Source organism: Anas acuta, chromosome 3 (assembly GCF_963932015.1).
Source record: "Anas acuta chromosome 3, bAnaAcu1.1, whole genome shotgun sequence".
Taxonomy (NCBI): Eukaryota; Metazoa; Chordata; class Aves; order Anseriformes; family Anatidae; genus Anas; species Anas acuta.
In genome coordinates, this window is record NC_088981.1 from 90,658,166 (window position 1) to 90,673,985 (window position 15,820).

A 15,820-nucleotide genomic window follows, 5' to 3' on the forward strand; every position below is an offset into this window, starting at 1 on the left:
TACCAGGTAAGTATCTGTACTCATTTTTGTCAAGTATAAAGGGCATTTAAAGAGCATGGTTACTATATGTCAAACATATCTGCATAGTTTCTGAATAGTGAATTGTATTAAATTAAATTTCTGATGTTGCTATGACCCTGACATTTTCAGGCAATTTAAGTATTACAGTTTGTCAGTATATTAATGTATTTTTATAAATGGAAGAAAGTCCACATACATGTGAAGTCCACATTTTAATACTCTTTTCTGCTAAAAACAGCTAGTACCTATTCTCAAAAATAGCAGAATAAAGCGTGGTCACATTTTATTTATTTGTAACAATAGCCCTTATTCCTAAATATGTCCAGAAAGACATTAGCTTTTTGTGTAGATAGCATATTTGTATAGATGGCTCTCCAAAGGCAAGTGATTGTTTGAGCAGGGTGTTTATGATGTAGTTATGATTACAGAATCAAGAAGAAGCTTGAAAGTATTTTGATATTACTTTAGAGAAATCCATTACATTCAAAATATACAAATATCAAGGTAAGAGAAATGGGTAGGAGCTGTCTGAATGTTTGTTTTGGGGAGAAGGAAATCATGTTATTAAAATATTCACTGATAATGGTGCTTGGGGGAATGTGCAGATAAATGTTTATTCCCAAGCCAAGCTATTAATTTTCTGTTCAGTGTGCAAAATGGATCATAGGTTGCCATAGTGAATTTTCCCCATACTAACCTGATACTCAGAGTCTTGAATGAGCTTAGCAAGGAACAGGAGCTGCCATAAATGTGAAGGCTGTATTGTGTCTGACCTTTCCTTTTATTGGTTTCTTTTGTTTCCTCTGTGTTTTTTTTTCTTTTGCTTTCTTTATGTTTTGTTTGTTTGCTTGTTTGTTTTTATAATCTAAAGAATAAGGATTTTTGTCAAAAAACTTAGATGGTGTGACTGGAACAATCGTGATTATGCTTTTGTGAAACTTCATAAAAATTTAGGAGAGAGAAGAAGAGTTCTAAAAAGAGCTCTTTATGCAGCCAATATTCAAACATTGTTCAATTTTTCAGTTTTGTTTTAGGCAATGTTATGGGTCCCATGTCATTTTCCTTCCAGAAGTGTGTAACTTTATGTCTTTGCTCATACTAAATTCTCAACAGTTCCTGCATCCCATTAATTTGAAAGTGTTTTTTATTTACTGTTTATAAAAGGAAAAAAAGAATAACAAGCATCTCTTACAAAAAGTAGAAAGTGAAATGTAATAGGACAATACACAGCCAAAGATCACCCACTATTACTTGTCATGGTGGTGGCTGCAAAAGCAAACTGCCAAGCATAATGCTTGGCAGTCCATCACACTTATTTCCTTGCCAAAGTGACTGGCAAAGGAAGGAGAGAGATTGTCCATAATCCATATCAATAGTCTGTGTCAGCTAAATCAAATCAAATAATGCTGTTCTTTTAATATCTGAAGCACATCTGTGAGAAGAGGAATGTCCACATCCAGTCCCTGTGTGGGGCTGTTCTCTCCGTTGGCAACCTCAGTGCTGTGCTCTGACATTTTAGGCTGCACCTTAATGTACTGTGTTCAGTTTTGGGTCCCTCAGTACAAGAAGAACATCAAGGCCCAGGAGGATGTCCAGAGAAGGGCTACGAAGCTATTGAAGGGCCTGGAACACAGGTCCTGTGAGGAGTGGCTGAGGGAACTGGGAGTGTTTGTTCTGGAGAAGAGGAGGCTCAGGGGAGACCTCATTGCTCTCTACAGCTACCTAAAAGGAAAGTGTGGGGAGCTGAGGGTCAACCTCTTCTCACAGGTAACTAGTGATAGGACTAGAGGGAATGGCCTCAAGTTGAGCCAGGGGAGATTTAGGTTGGAGATGAGGAGACATTTCTGCTCAGAAAGAGCAGTCAGGCACTGGAACAGGTTGCCCATGGAGATGGTGGAGTCACCGTCCCTGGGGTTGTTCAAGGAAAGGTTGGACGTGGTACTTAGGGACATGGTTTAGTGGGTGATGATTGGTAGGGGTATGGTTGGGCCAGATGATCTTGGAGGTCTTTTCCAACCCTAATGGTTCTGTGATAATTGAGCTGCATGGAGAGTCTGTGCTCCCCACTCCAGCCCCTGAGTTCAGCTGCGGTCAGATCCCACCTTAAAGCCTTGCCTAACTTCACACCTGGTCAGTGTGTTAATGTCTGTCTTGTGAAGCCATACATAGCAGCCCTTAAACCTTTGCTGCTACAGAAGTAAGCAGCTAGCTCTTAAGGAACTTGTTTGAGCCTGTGCTGTGCAATGGAAAGGCAGCTCGTTTTGTTCCTTGTGTGCTGCCTGGCACAGGGTGTTACTTTTCACAGTGTCTGACCAGTGCAGGGGAAAGTTGCTTGCCTTGCTCAAGCCATGGTATCCTTACACAGTGCATCCCTCTTCGGGAAGGGAGAGCTCCCTTCCCCGAGAGCTCCTGCTGGGAGCAGCTTTGGGAAGCAGCAGGCAGGGAGCCCATGGGAGGGACAGAGGCTGGGGCAAACCTGAGGGGAACCTGAAGTTCACCTGAAGGGTGGAGGTTACTCTCAGCCATCTTGTAGAAGTGACAGGAAAAAGGGAATTTTCCTTGGGGCCCAGAAGCAGCCGTGTGTATCTTGAACACAGAGCACTGGTGGATTCACTCAGATTGTTCAAAAGCAAGACTAGGGGAAAGGACCATCCATGCAAGGACAGCGTGGGGAGGTGGGGAGATTTATCTGTTTAATCTACCTTACACAGCATGTCACAGATCTACTGAAGTGATTGCCATGTTCTAATTTAGTATTATGTGTTCTAGTAAAACCTGGTCTTAAAACCAGTCAGTCTTTTAAAAATCTGTTTTTCTATATGAAGAAAAGGTCAGGCCTCAAGAGTCTGGAGAAAGCAAGAAGCCATCACAGTATGAAACATGTTTTATTGACTGGTAAGGAACAAGGCAAATGTTCAGGCTAGAGGCCATCATTTATTTTTTTTTATGACCCCTAATAATAAAAAAAAAAAAAGAGAGAGGGAAGGTTCTCTTGGAAAAATCTCTTTCCATTAACTTGACTAATTTTTAACCCCATTTAGTCCTACAGCACCCACAACATCCTATGGCAGAGTTCCACAGTTTAATTTTGAGTTTTGTGAAAAGTACACCCTCTAGCTTGCTTTCATCCTGGCACTGATTTATATAATTTCTTGTCCTTTTGATCCTGTACTGTAAGAAAGTGTGAAAGCTCTTCTTTATTCATCTGCACACTACTCTGTTCTAACTCTCCTTGTTGGTGGGTTTTCCTGTGTAAAGATTCCTGATCTATGTAGTCAACTTTCTGTTCAGAAACTCACACATACTGTGATCCTTATGGTTTTTGCATATTGTGAAATTCTGCTAGATCTCTTCTCAGGATTTTGTTTTTGCTATCCTGAGTAACTTAGCAAACGCTGAGCCACTTGTGAATAAGCTGAAGAGCACAGACCCTAATACAGATTGCTTGGAGACTTTCCAGGACCTCTCCATACTGAGAAAGTTCACTATTTATTCCCAATTCTTGCTGCTTCTATTTTAACCGTTCTCTTAGTTTATTGAAGGCTTTCCTTGCTATCCCAGGGTGACTGAGTTACCTTAGACTCCTTTAGCATAGAAACTTGTTAAAAGCCTTTTGGAAATCAAAGACTATGTGCCAAGGCATCCTTTTCCCGATGTTCAATGTTCCTCTTGTGAGTTACAATTTTCTTTTTCAGAAACCAGCTAGACTATTTCTCAGTAAATTATGTTCCCATATGTACCTACTGATGCTGTTCTTTGATGTGTGCTTAAATGGTTTGTATGGAATGGAACAGGGACTTGCTGGCCTGTAGTTTCTTCTTGCATTCCCCAGCCTGGTCCCCCTTTCCCAAATCATACAAAGCAAGGAACAACCAACCAACCAGCCAAGCAGCAAACCAAACAAAGAGAAACCCAACAATCAACTAAACAAAAATCCCCAAAATTCACATCTTCCATTCCTGTGGTTTGGATGCCATTTGAAGTGATGACCATAGTAATTTTGCTGACCACGTGTTCAGCAATTCCCATTACAACTTTTGGTCAAACGCTGTTTCGTGTTTCTTCTTTGCTACTGTTCGCTTTGTTAGTTTTTAATTTTAAGTCATTTTCTAGCAATGTTTCAAATTGAAACAGATCTCCCACTAAAAAGAGTTTCTGGCATGGGAACTTACCAGAGATCCTCTATGTTAATTTTTTATTTGGAGAGCTCATTTATATTTCCTTGTAGAACCCTATCTCTTTGAATACTCCCTTTATACTTGGATGGTGTATTAGTCCTACCTTTCTGGCAGGCTTCCCATTCCTGCTGGGTTTTAAAAAGCATTTAGTGCTCATCATTATGCTTTTAGAAAGTTGTTACTAAAGATCTTTTATTTTTCTTTATCTGGCCTGCTTTATTGGGTTTTCACTGCCAACATTTGTATTATTTTCTATTTTCCTTTGTTTGGACTTCAACTTCTAAAGGATATCTTCTTAGCCATAATAAGTATTTTTTTAGCTTGCTATTTAAACACCTCAGATTTGTGGGACTCCAGAGTCTTTTAGCTTCTTCTTATTGTTTTTGTTTGTTTGTTTGTTTGTTTGTTTGTTTTTTGTGTGTGTTTTTTTTTAAGTCTCTGATAGCTTGTGTAAAGTATTCATATGCATGGGCTTTGCCCTTTTGGATGTTCATTTGAATGTGCTTTAAGAAAATCCCTTTATTTTTATATAGTGCACTTGTATGAAATTATTACCTCAGTGACTTCTTTTACATCTGTAGGTATCTAAACCTGACTTTAGGAACAAGTCCTCTGCAGTGCTAAGGAACAAGCCAAGACTTGCTTCTTATCATTTCTTATCTCATTTAGGTGGCTCAGGTCATGCCCTCTTCCACTGTTACTGTATTTTCGTCTTGAGTAGTCTCTCAGGTCCCTATCAGAATGTGGCAATGTCTTTCATCATCATGGACAGTCCTAGCAGTACTTTTTTTCCTGTTTTGGTATAAAATGTAAATCCACAGACATGAAATTTATTACAAACCTATGGACTCTTACCTGTTGTATGGCCCCAGAAGCGAGTAAACGTGACCTGGTATGACTAGGAAACAGTCCCAGTACCGTGGCCCAGTCCATAAACTCTCAGTAGCAACATTTGGGGTGGCTTGCTTAAGCATTATAACATCTGTCAGCACACTGTGTCAGTGTTACTTGTTTAGGTGGCTAGATATGCATACCAATTTATCTTGTGGGGTATTTTCAGTGCCCCTAGTGCGATTCCCATTCTTAGAAGGTCCTTAGGCAGCTTTGAATCATGATTAATGGTACTAGATATCTTTTGAGCAGGGAAGTAGTAAACTTAAAAGTAGATTTTTCAAAGCTTCCTTGTTTGCTATTCCCTATGTCCTGTGTTCATCTATAAAAAATAAGCACCTGATTAAAATTAGACAAGTCCACATTTTGCTGAGGTCTCACGGTGCCTATGGTGCTGTCTGTATGTCCAAAATTCTATGAGTATATTTTAAAAAGTCAGTTCTGCTTATTTTGCTGTCACTTCTTTTCATATTGAGTGTTATTTGATAGAATTTCATTATGAGGAAAAAAAAAAAAGGAGACCAGGAGGGTTCTTCAGCAGTAGGCTTAAAGTATATTAAAAATCTTTCACAGCAACATAATGCTTTTGAAAACTGATTACAAAGACAACAAGCATAAGAGCTGTGTGCATTTTTCTCTTTTGTAGATACCTGGACCTGTCTACAATTTCACTGGCTGTATACAAGTCATAGAAATCAATAATGTGGGACCTTTCAACATCTCTAATGCTGTGAGAAGAAATAATATTGACAATTGCAGGTAAACTACCCTCTGTGCCTATTCAAGTCAGAAGAAACTGTGTTGATTTTGCTTTCTTCCTTAAGTGGTGTGACCATTCTAGATAATTTCTACAATGATCAGAGAAAAAAAAATATTATATAGATGGATATTGTGCTTTCTTGCTTGCTTCTTAACCCTTTTCATTATGGAAGATGCTTTTTCAGAATAATTCAATTAAACTTGACAGCTTATTTAGAGTGAGCTTTCACCCGCTGGCTGCTGAAACATAAGACCAATGAGATCTGCTTTGTCCAATCTGTGTCTGTAACATCTACAGGGATCTGGGCAGGAAGGAGAAGGTTTCTAAGCAAATTTAATTTAGTTCCTTTTTAAACTTGAGTAATTTAGAATACTATATTATCTGTTATATTATAATCTATAGAATTATATGCCAAGATGTATTGCAGTTTGTATTGATTTTGATACTTTTCTTCATGTTTAGTCATTTGGAGTAGAATATGGCTGATGCTGTAGAGCCTCAATAAAAAAGATTTCTTTATTTGAATCAGAACTCAGTGACCAGAACCAGAACTTGCTGGGGGTCACCCAGCTGGAAAGCAGCTCTGCAGAAAAGGACGTAGGAGTCCTGGCAGACACCAAGCTGAACATGAGTCAGCAGTGTGCCCTTGCCACTAGGAAGGTTAATGGTATTCTTGGCTGCATTAGGCAAAGTATTGCCAGCATGGTGGGAGAAGTGATCCTTCCCCTCTACTCAGCATTGGTGGGGCAGCACGTGGAGTGCTGTGTCCAGTTTGGGGCCTTGCAGTGCAAGAGACAAATGGGCATACTGGGAAGAGTCCACCGTAGGGCCACCCAGATGCTGAAGGCACTATGAGGAAAGGCTCAGCAAGCTGGGGCTGTTCAGCCTGGAGAAGAGGAGGCTAAGAGAGGATCTTATCAATGTCTGTAAATACCTGAAGGGAGAATGCAAAGAAGACTGAGCCAGGATCTGTTCAGTGGTGCCCTGTGCCAGGACAAGAGGCAATAGGCACAAACTGGAACAAAGGAGGTGCTGTCTGAATATTAGGAAACCCTTCTGTACTGTGTGGGTGACTGAGCGCTGGCACAGGTTGCCCAGAGAAATTGTGGAGTCTCCTCCTTGGAGGTATTCAAAAGCTGTCTGGGCACAATGCTGGTTAATGTGCTCCAGGGGACCCTGCCTGAGCAGGGAGGTGGGACCAGATGATCTTCAGAGGTCCCTTCCAACCTCAACCATTCTGTGATCCTCTGACTGCAGTCTAGGGCCTGTTTCTTGCAAATACTTGCTCTGAATATATAACTAATTAGGTTAGTAAAAAAGCATCATAGTTTGTAGATGAACTTTGAAAATAGTCTTATGCATAAAAGGGTGCTGGAAAGGAAGCTGGGCCTACTGAGTCACCTATCCTGGACAATGTGTTCCTTTTCCCTCCCTGCTTGTTCCAGAATGCTGCAGATGACAGTGTCCAGCCCCATGCAGCCCACACAGAGCTGATTCCATCCTGGTCTGAATTGCAGCTCTTCCAGTCTGTGAACACCTGGGAAGCTGAATTCATAGCCTGAATTTCCCTGCGTGGCATGGTTGTCCTATAGGAGCAGACTGCAGGGAAGCCTGGCAAGCACTCTCCTGTCTAATTTTCTGCCCTGTGACAAATGGATTTCGTATCTGCCCACATATGGCAGCTTGCATTGTCCCTTGCTCTTCAATTTAGGTATACGCAGTGTGCATCCTGACTGCCACCAATCTTAACACATAAATTCTGCTTCCTAGAAGGTGTCCAGAAAGCCTTGCTACCATTCTCCTTTTGCAGGATGGGCCTCCTGGGAAGAGATGTTTTTCTTGAGAAGGAAGGGGAAAGTGCTTGAAGAAAGTTACTTAAATAGGGCAATACTTGTTGCAAATATGAGAAGCTGATGAATGCTACAAATCCTGGTGTAGTTACACAGGATTTGCAGAATTCATATGGTTCTGTTGATGCAATATTGCTACACTTGGAGCTGCCTGGCAGTAACAGAGTACTCTATAATGTGACAGACAAAGCACTCCAATTTCCTCGGGTAATAACATCCCTGTATTTGTCTTCCAGTGGCACTGAGTGTTTCTGTTCTTGCTGTAGTCATTTTTCTTTCATTGATCTTCTATCTATCATCGCCCATTTTTAGATTTTTACTCATTTTGAATGCCCCTGCTTTTTCAAACTTAGCCACACTCTCATCCATTTAACCTTCTGGAGTTTTTACTTCTTGGTGCCCCCACAGCATGGACTGCTTCATTATTGTGGTGTAGAAGGTCAGCCAAAGGGAGACATGCAGAAACTTCCTAAAGTGGATGGGCTTGTGAGTAAATTTTAAGCTTATGAATATTTAATAGGTTTGAAATTTACTTAAATGTTCTGCCATTTTTTTTAACTAGATCTATTTGAATTTTAAAATACCAAAAGGTTGAGCTAATATGTGCACAGAATATTGAGAGCTTTCAAAAACAACTTTTAGATACAGTTCATTAACCTTTTCAAAACTATTGGCATCACTACTTCAGCAGTGTTGATGCTTTCCTAGGATATTATATACTTTATTGTTTATCTCAGGAGATTAACGCAATTTACATTACTTTAAAAAAAAATAAGAATTAAGAAATGTAAAAAGTGAAGCCATAACTTTAATTTCACTGGCATATGTATCTGACTACCTGCTTTCTAAAGTACCCAAAATATACAGGGCAAGAATGCTGTTAGGTCTTCCATCTTTTCTTTTTTAATGCAAATGTCATATACTGCAAAGGAGGGAGAACTATTTTAACTTGGTAGAACTAAATGGAGATGGGGGTGACATGACAATTTCCTTTTATGTAATTTCAGAAGGTGCTAAATTCTGCTTAAATTCAAGAGGATGATTGGTAAAGGCAGCACTGGGCTATTGGAAATGATCAAAGACCTTCAAATGTGCAGTAATCCTGATCATTTTATAAAATGTACCATTTCTGGACATGTGCAGAAGCACCAAGGTTTCAAGAGTGAGGCTGTAACACGGTTAATCTTCAGGGTCACAGCCCAGATACTTCTCCTCAGCACAGGTCTCAACACAGCACCAGAAGAGCTATCATTCCACAAACTGGGTGTCAGTGAAAGGCTGGAGATGGTGCAGACCAATTTGATCTGTAATAGATGAGTGAGGATTTCTTCTCAGTTTGGGGATATTTGATTTCTTCCCAGACGCGGATTCCACCTCAGTCTGGGGATATATGAATCGCAGTCCACAATTTAGAAAGGGAAGCAGCGCCCGGGGCTAGTGAGAGAAAACAAAGCTAGTGGTTGTACTTCTCAAGGGAAAACAGTTAAGGTTCATGCTCCCCAAATGACATAATTCATTACAATATCAAAAAGGGCTTGGCCCTCTAAAGGAGCTCTGGAGATGAGTTAATTTTCCGTAGAGAAGGCCATGGAGTAAGAGAGGGATGAGACCTTGAAACTCTGGTGCTATGGAGTAGATCTAGGGAACCTCCTGTTCTGCTGAAAGAGGTCGTTTCACAACGCTGTGGAAAAGAGCGAGCTTGACACAGTTTGGTCTCAAATCCTTTGTTTTCAGCAAAGTTTCTGGGCTGGGATGGAATAGTTGCTAGAGATCAAGTTATGGAGCATTAGTGCGGACAGTAGGCAGGTTATGCATTGTTCTGAGATTGGCCTTCAGAACAAGCATACCCTTTGTTTCTCAGCTGAAGCAGTAAGGGGGGTGCTGTGGTTGTTCTGCTCCGAATTCCTCAAGTAGCATGCAGACTGCTCATGCTCCTTGGTTTCCAGTAGTGCAGACTCCTCTTCCATCTTGCTGTAGCATAGAACCTCTCCTGGAAAAAGTCCAGCGGAGGGCCACAAAATGATGTGGGGCCTGGAGCATCTTCCCTATGAGGAACGGCTGAGGGACCTGGGTCTGTTCAGCCTGGAGAAAAGAAGACCGAGGGGGGATCTCATCAATGTTTATAAATACCTGAGGTGTGGGAGACAGGGATTTCGCCAACCTCTTTTCAGTGGTTTGTGGGGACAGGACAAGGGGCAATGGCCACAAGATGGAGCACAGGAAGTTCCGCACCAACATGCAAAAGAACTTCTTCGTGGTGAGGGTGACGGAGCACTGGGACAGGCTGCCCAGGGAGGTTGTGGAGTCTCCTTCTCTGGAGATATTCAAGGCCCGTCTGGACGCCTATCTGGGCAGCCTGCTCTAAGAAACCTGCTTTGGCAGGGGGGTTGGACCCAATGATCTCTCAAGGTCCCTTCCAACCCCTACAGTTCTGTGATTCTGTGAGAACAGAGAAAGGAAACGTGGGAACCTGCTGCCAACACAGCCCGTTACAGCCCAGAGTTCGCCACAGCACATGGTACCGTGGGGAGCAGCGAACAGCTGGGAGGGATGGATTGCACTGAGAGCTCATCAGAGCTCTCTTCCATAAGATGTAACTGAGGTGAATTAGGAAATGGCAGAATAATGGTATGGGCAGGAGAATGAACGTAAGCTTGACTCTCCTGAGAGCACATTTGCAGCCCTAAAAGTCCTCTGAGCTATGTGCTTTTACTTTCAGGAAAGGTTATAATAGAACCATATCAATTAGCAAAGGTCAGCCTCCAATAGGTAGTTTTCCAGAATTACGGTAGACTATGTACTTATCTAAATCTTAGCGAAGTTTATTTTAAGATTACATTTAAACTATTCCTGTCTCAGAGCTATGAATATACGGGCAATTTTGAAAGAGATTATATAATGCCCAACAATTGAAAATAACAGATCTCTGATGAGATTCTGTTAAGAAACAAAATCTTTTTTTCTTTCCTTTTTCTGAAGCAAGTGAGGTACGTGGGATGTGTTAATGCACTATAACGGTTCTGTAAGTGTTTCAGAAAATGTTGCTGGAATAGATTTGCTGGAAAAATGATTACCACTTTCAGGTGGAGTTCAGATGACAGATATAAATGAAGCTTTGATTCCCGGTATTAAATGCTGGTGTTTACTGCAGCTCACTTCTGGTTTAGTGTCTGAGAGTTAGGAATACTTTATATTCCTGTGTTTACTGCATATAGTAAATTCAAAGGTTCCAAACAAACACACAATATATAAAACATATACATACATATACACATACATATATGTATATATGACAATTAGTCTTTTTTTAAAAAACAAAAATCCTAACTCAAAACAACACTGCTTGCTGCTTTCCTAAGAGAAGTCTTGCTGATGAGTGTAAATGTACAAAGCTGATTTGACCCTGCAGACAGGAGCTAACAAGTTGAGTTCATCACTGCCTATAGCAGGCATTTTTGGATTTTTATTTTTTTTAAGACTTTATTTTACTGTTAATTTATCTTAAGATGTTTTTTTTTCAGGCTAAAACTGAGCTTCATTTCGGCAAGGACTCCAATTGCTATATGCATTTAGGGAAGAGGCTCTTGCATGTGCATTACCCAAGTTCCATTCCATCAAGAGGATTGATGGGTTTCCTAATGTATTGCAATTTTCTCAGAAGCTACACAATATATTTTGGTGTTCTCTAGATGTTTTCAGTAAGCCCTCAGTTCCACTTTATCCTTAGTTATCCACTTCCCAGCAAATTCTAAATCCCCATCCTTATGTGAGCACTCCCCTTTCCATTCTTTAGTTTTCTGCGATACGTTTAAAAACATCCCAATAGACCCCTAACAGGTCTGTGAAATTCATTCTCCTGTGCAATTCCTCATTGTGTCTCTTCCTCTGTGGAACTCCCTGCTTTTTAAGAATAATACAGAACTTTCACAACCCAATGCATCTGACACCAGCTTTCTTAAGGGGTTGATTTCTGTCTTCAGAATGAATGACATACTTAGGAAAGGGGAAGGCTGGGACCGCTGAAAATTATTTTTCAGTTGGGTGTGAAAGTCAAAAAGTTACCATTCCACACCTCAAAAAGGAAAAGTGCTGCGTTGGTACCTAGTGCATAAAGTCCATAGTAAGAACCCATACAAGACTTAAGCAAGATTAAAGGTTTTCTTCATATGAATCCATCTAAGCTGAAGAACTTAAATTCAATCAAATGTACAAGCTGGTGGCACTAAGCTCTTTTGTCTACTTACATCTTAGTTTATGAATAAGTGCAAGATGCTATGAGAAGCATTGAGCTTGTTACATGTATATGTGAAAAAGGGATTATTCAGACTTTAAGTTACATTCTTTCTCAGCATGAGTAGATATGTTTTTATTTTCATTAACAATTTGGAGCTATGTGCTTAACTCTGAAAAAGCAAAATGTATATAATGCTCTATAACACTGTAGAAGAAAATGATGAAATGAGTAGTACTGATACTGAGATTTATTTAACAGGTTTTCTGTATTTTTTGTGGTTAGCACAGGTTGGACTAAAATGTTCATGAAATACAGAATTGAAGATAAAGCTTCAGAAATATTGATTTGTATTCATCACATATATGATGCTTGATATGTTAGTAGCAATTCTGTGCAATTTTAACATAGAGAGTGATAACAAGTGTTTGTTCTTCTTTATGCATTTTTGTTACTTTTTTCTCTCTTATTTGCTTCTTTTGATGGCTGATAACCATTTTTGTGTGCTACTGATTGTCCCTTACTCCTTTTCCAGTGCCTGATTTGCTTTTATATACTTTCATCCTCTTTGCTTGATTTGTCATTTCTGATTACCCTCATCTTTCATTACATTTGTTTTCAATGTTTGCTTTTCCTTTGTGAGTCTTGCTGTCCTGTGCAATTTCTTTCCTATGTGGAGGTGTGAGTGATTTCTGGGTATTTTTCTGTTTTACTTTTTTTTTTTTTTTTTACCTCCTTTGGCATTCTTGTTCGGATGATGACTTTTCACTGATGCAGAAGTCAATGTTGGGTGGAAAAAAGGTGGAAGAGAGAGAGAGAGAGACGTGACAGAGCTAATCTACCTACTGCTATAAACCTCAATATCACTATAAATTCTTGTGTAAGCTTTTAGCTCAGTCTTTTGTAGAATTCTCTGGAAACTGTTTGTGCTAGACAAATCCATGTGCTAAATATATGCAGGTGAGATAATGTGTCTTTATAAAGATTACATTTTTCTCCTTATTTCTGGAAAAGGCATCCTCTCACCAGGATAACACAAAACTAACACCAGTTTTTTTAGGCCAACTCTCTATCCTAAAAGATTAATAGCAATTTTTGGAACTGTTTATGTTTACCTTTCTTACCTTTCTGCCACTTCAGGCACATGTGTTATACCAACAGAGGACTGTTACAGAATTCTGTGACAGTCACCGTCTGTTCGTGTGCCTGTAACGACCAAGTGTAATGAGATCTTGATTTCTGTTGGCATTGCCAGGTACCTGCATGACAGCTAATAAGACTTAAATGATAGCATGCATTTTTTCTGGCCCATTTTTATCAGGAAGTCATTTATGAATATATATGTCAGCTTATACATGGCAAAGTATATGTCTGAGCCCCTGTGTTACTGCAAATAAATGATATCTCAATTAAATATTTTGGAAAGCAGTCTGATACAGTTGTACAGAAGGGAAATTTTGAAATGAATAAGATTAATGGATTTTTTATTATTATTTTTTTGTAAAGAAACTAACTTTCTGCTGCTGTTCATGTGCACTTCATTATTTTATTGCATTTGTTTTGTGTGCCAAAAGAAAGATTTCAGTGATGGAGAAATACTGTTTTGCTTCATGTCACATCTTTGCATCTATTTTAGTGCAGTTACATAATCTTGAATATCTCCGGTTACTGGTGAATTTTACTCTGCATGATTACTGAATTTATTAATGCTATTTGTAGCTCTTCTTTCATCCCAAATATTTAAACACTGCATATAAATTTATCCTTTTGTACATCAGTAAAATAAAGTGCTAAGCTTTAATCAGAACACTCTTACTATAGAATTGAAGACAGTATCTTATCCAATTTGTTACAGAAATAGTTTAGGAAGGAGAAACTTGTGTTAAAGACTTCTGTCACACCAAAAAAATCTTATCAGCCTTGACTTCTTTACACTGAGTGGTAGGTTCAAAGCCACACGAATAACTGCGATCAGCGTACAAGGCCACTGAAGCCATCCACAGCCCATTCTTAAAAATTCTTAAAATGTGGAAATGAGAGAGATTGCCTATCAGATGCCTTTTCAGTAGATCATCACATGTTCTTACACATGAAATAAGAGAGTTAAGGAAATGACAGAGGTCCATGGGCCAGCCTGGAGTGGCTAAGAAATTCTGGGAGGCATTGCAGTCTAAAGGACCACACGGTGAACTTTCTGTAATTGGAGCTTCTTCACAATGTCAAAAGCGATCAGAATTAGAAGACTGCAAAGATAGCTTAAAAGCATTTTTGCAGTCTTCCTGACTCTCTTAGCTGTGGATTCTAGGGTAATTTGACAGGTGGAAAGGTGTAGGATTTGAGCTGTGTATTTTTAGCTGCAGCAAATGAGGAGGACCCATTTTTTGCTTTACATCAAAGATTATAGTTTCAGGAACCCTACAGGTCACCGCAACATTTTGGATTGCTCTAGATTAATGGCAATGTTGATTAACTTCTATGAAAGTAATCTGAATATTTTTACTTTCCTAGAAAAATCTGTCATCCAGGCAGGAATGTACTTGAACATACCTAGCTTTTGAAATACAAAACCATGACAAAAATTATATCAACAAAATCCATTTTTAAGATTTATGAGACTTATTTTCTGATAAATGAATACAAATTTTTGCTGTCATATTTCGACATGGCTTCCCCATAAAGGCAAAATAATGTTGTAAACATGAAAATGCAAGATTTTGGCTAAAACAAACAAAAGGATTGGGATGAAAACATCCCAGCTTTCTAATAAAATTAAAGCAGCTTCACAAAATAAAACCTAAATTTAAAGTCATTTTTCAAAGATTTTAAGACTTCACCATGTGTTTTTCACAGCATTAGTACTATGATTTGCGATAGCTATTGCAATACACTTTGGGAACTAATGCTTAAGGAAAATTATTTTAGTGACAGGAGACATGAAGTGGAATGGTTTGGTAGTTTCCTGAAATAATCACTTGGTCTTCTAGTCAGACAGGTATATGAACAGCAAAACCTTCTTCTACTCTGTTGGGGTAGAAAAAGTAATCTTGATTTTTTTGCTGCTTGCTAAAACTTGCAGATGGGTGCTCGATTGGTTTGGCAGAATTGTGCTTTAAAGAGAGTTCCCTGTATATGTGGTCTTAAATTTATTATGAGCAGTAGTTCTGAAAAGCCAAGTATATAACAGGAGGAATTGTCTAAAAACAATTGCGTAATAAAAGAAACTACCTTGCATGTTTTCCTTAACGGGCTGCAGTTGTACTGAGTTTTAGTGCTAGCATTTGATGCCATTCCAATTACAGGAATCTAGAAATAGAGAAAAAAATGGTTTGTTATATACTCACAAATAATTAAACTTCACAGCAAGTTTCCATGATTTGCAAGTTATGTGCAGACAGTGCCTCGTAATGGAGATGTAGTTGCTCTTACTATTGTACAAGACTGCACTGTGAAAAGAGGGGCATATTAGAGAGAATAAATAGGGATAAGGCCATACTGAATGGAAGAATTTGCCTACTGGAAGCCTGAATCAGTGTAAGACTTTCTCTTTGCCTTTTTGTTATCTTTGAGATTCACTTCTGAAATTGCTATAGAAGTAATAAGAAATCATGAGTTGCCTTCAACTGATAAAAGCTAGATTCTCAAAAGTTTAGAAGTTTTATTCTGGCTTGTAGCTATCTGCTGGAATCCATTCTGCGTGCTTCATTGTGTCAGTGAATAGACTACAGGACTTCATGACTGATAAAGTGTTTGTGGGTTTGTAAAAATCTCATTTAAGAAAGCCAGAAGTGCCCACCAGAGAAGTACATAAGAATTAGAAAGTATAAAAAGTGTATTAATAAGTTCTCAAAGAAATTGGTGATTTAAATAAAAAAATGATATGCAGAAAATT

General features: G+C 39.1%; 1 protein-coding gene across 1 annotated transcript in view; it reads left to right on the forward strand.

Annotated features, from left to right (window-relative positions):
- EYS (eyes shut homolog) overlaps window positions 1-15,820 on the forward strand; it is an 830,760-nt gene that overhangs the window by 588,723 nt on the left and 226,217 nt on the right. Inside the window, exon 35 of the mRNA XM_068678264.1 lies at window positions 5,737-5,849. Within this exon, the coding sequence (XP_068534365.1) occupies window positions 5,737-5,849 (113 nt within the window). The remainder of the gene's footprint in view (window positions 1-5,736; window positions 5,850-15,820) is intronic.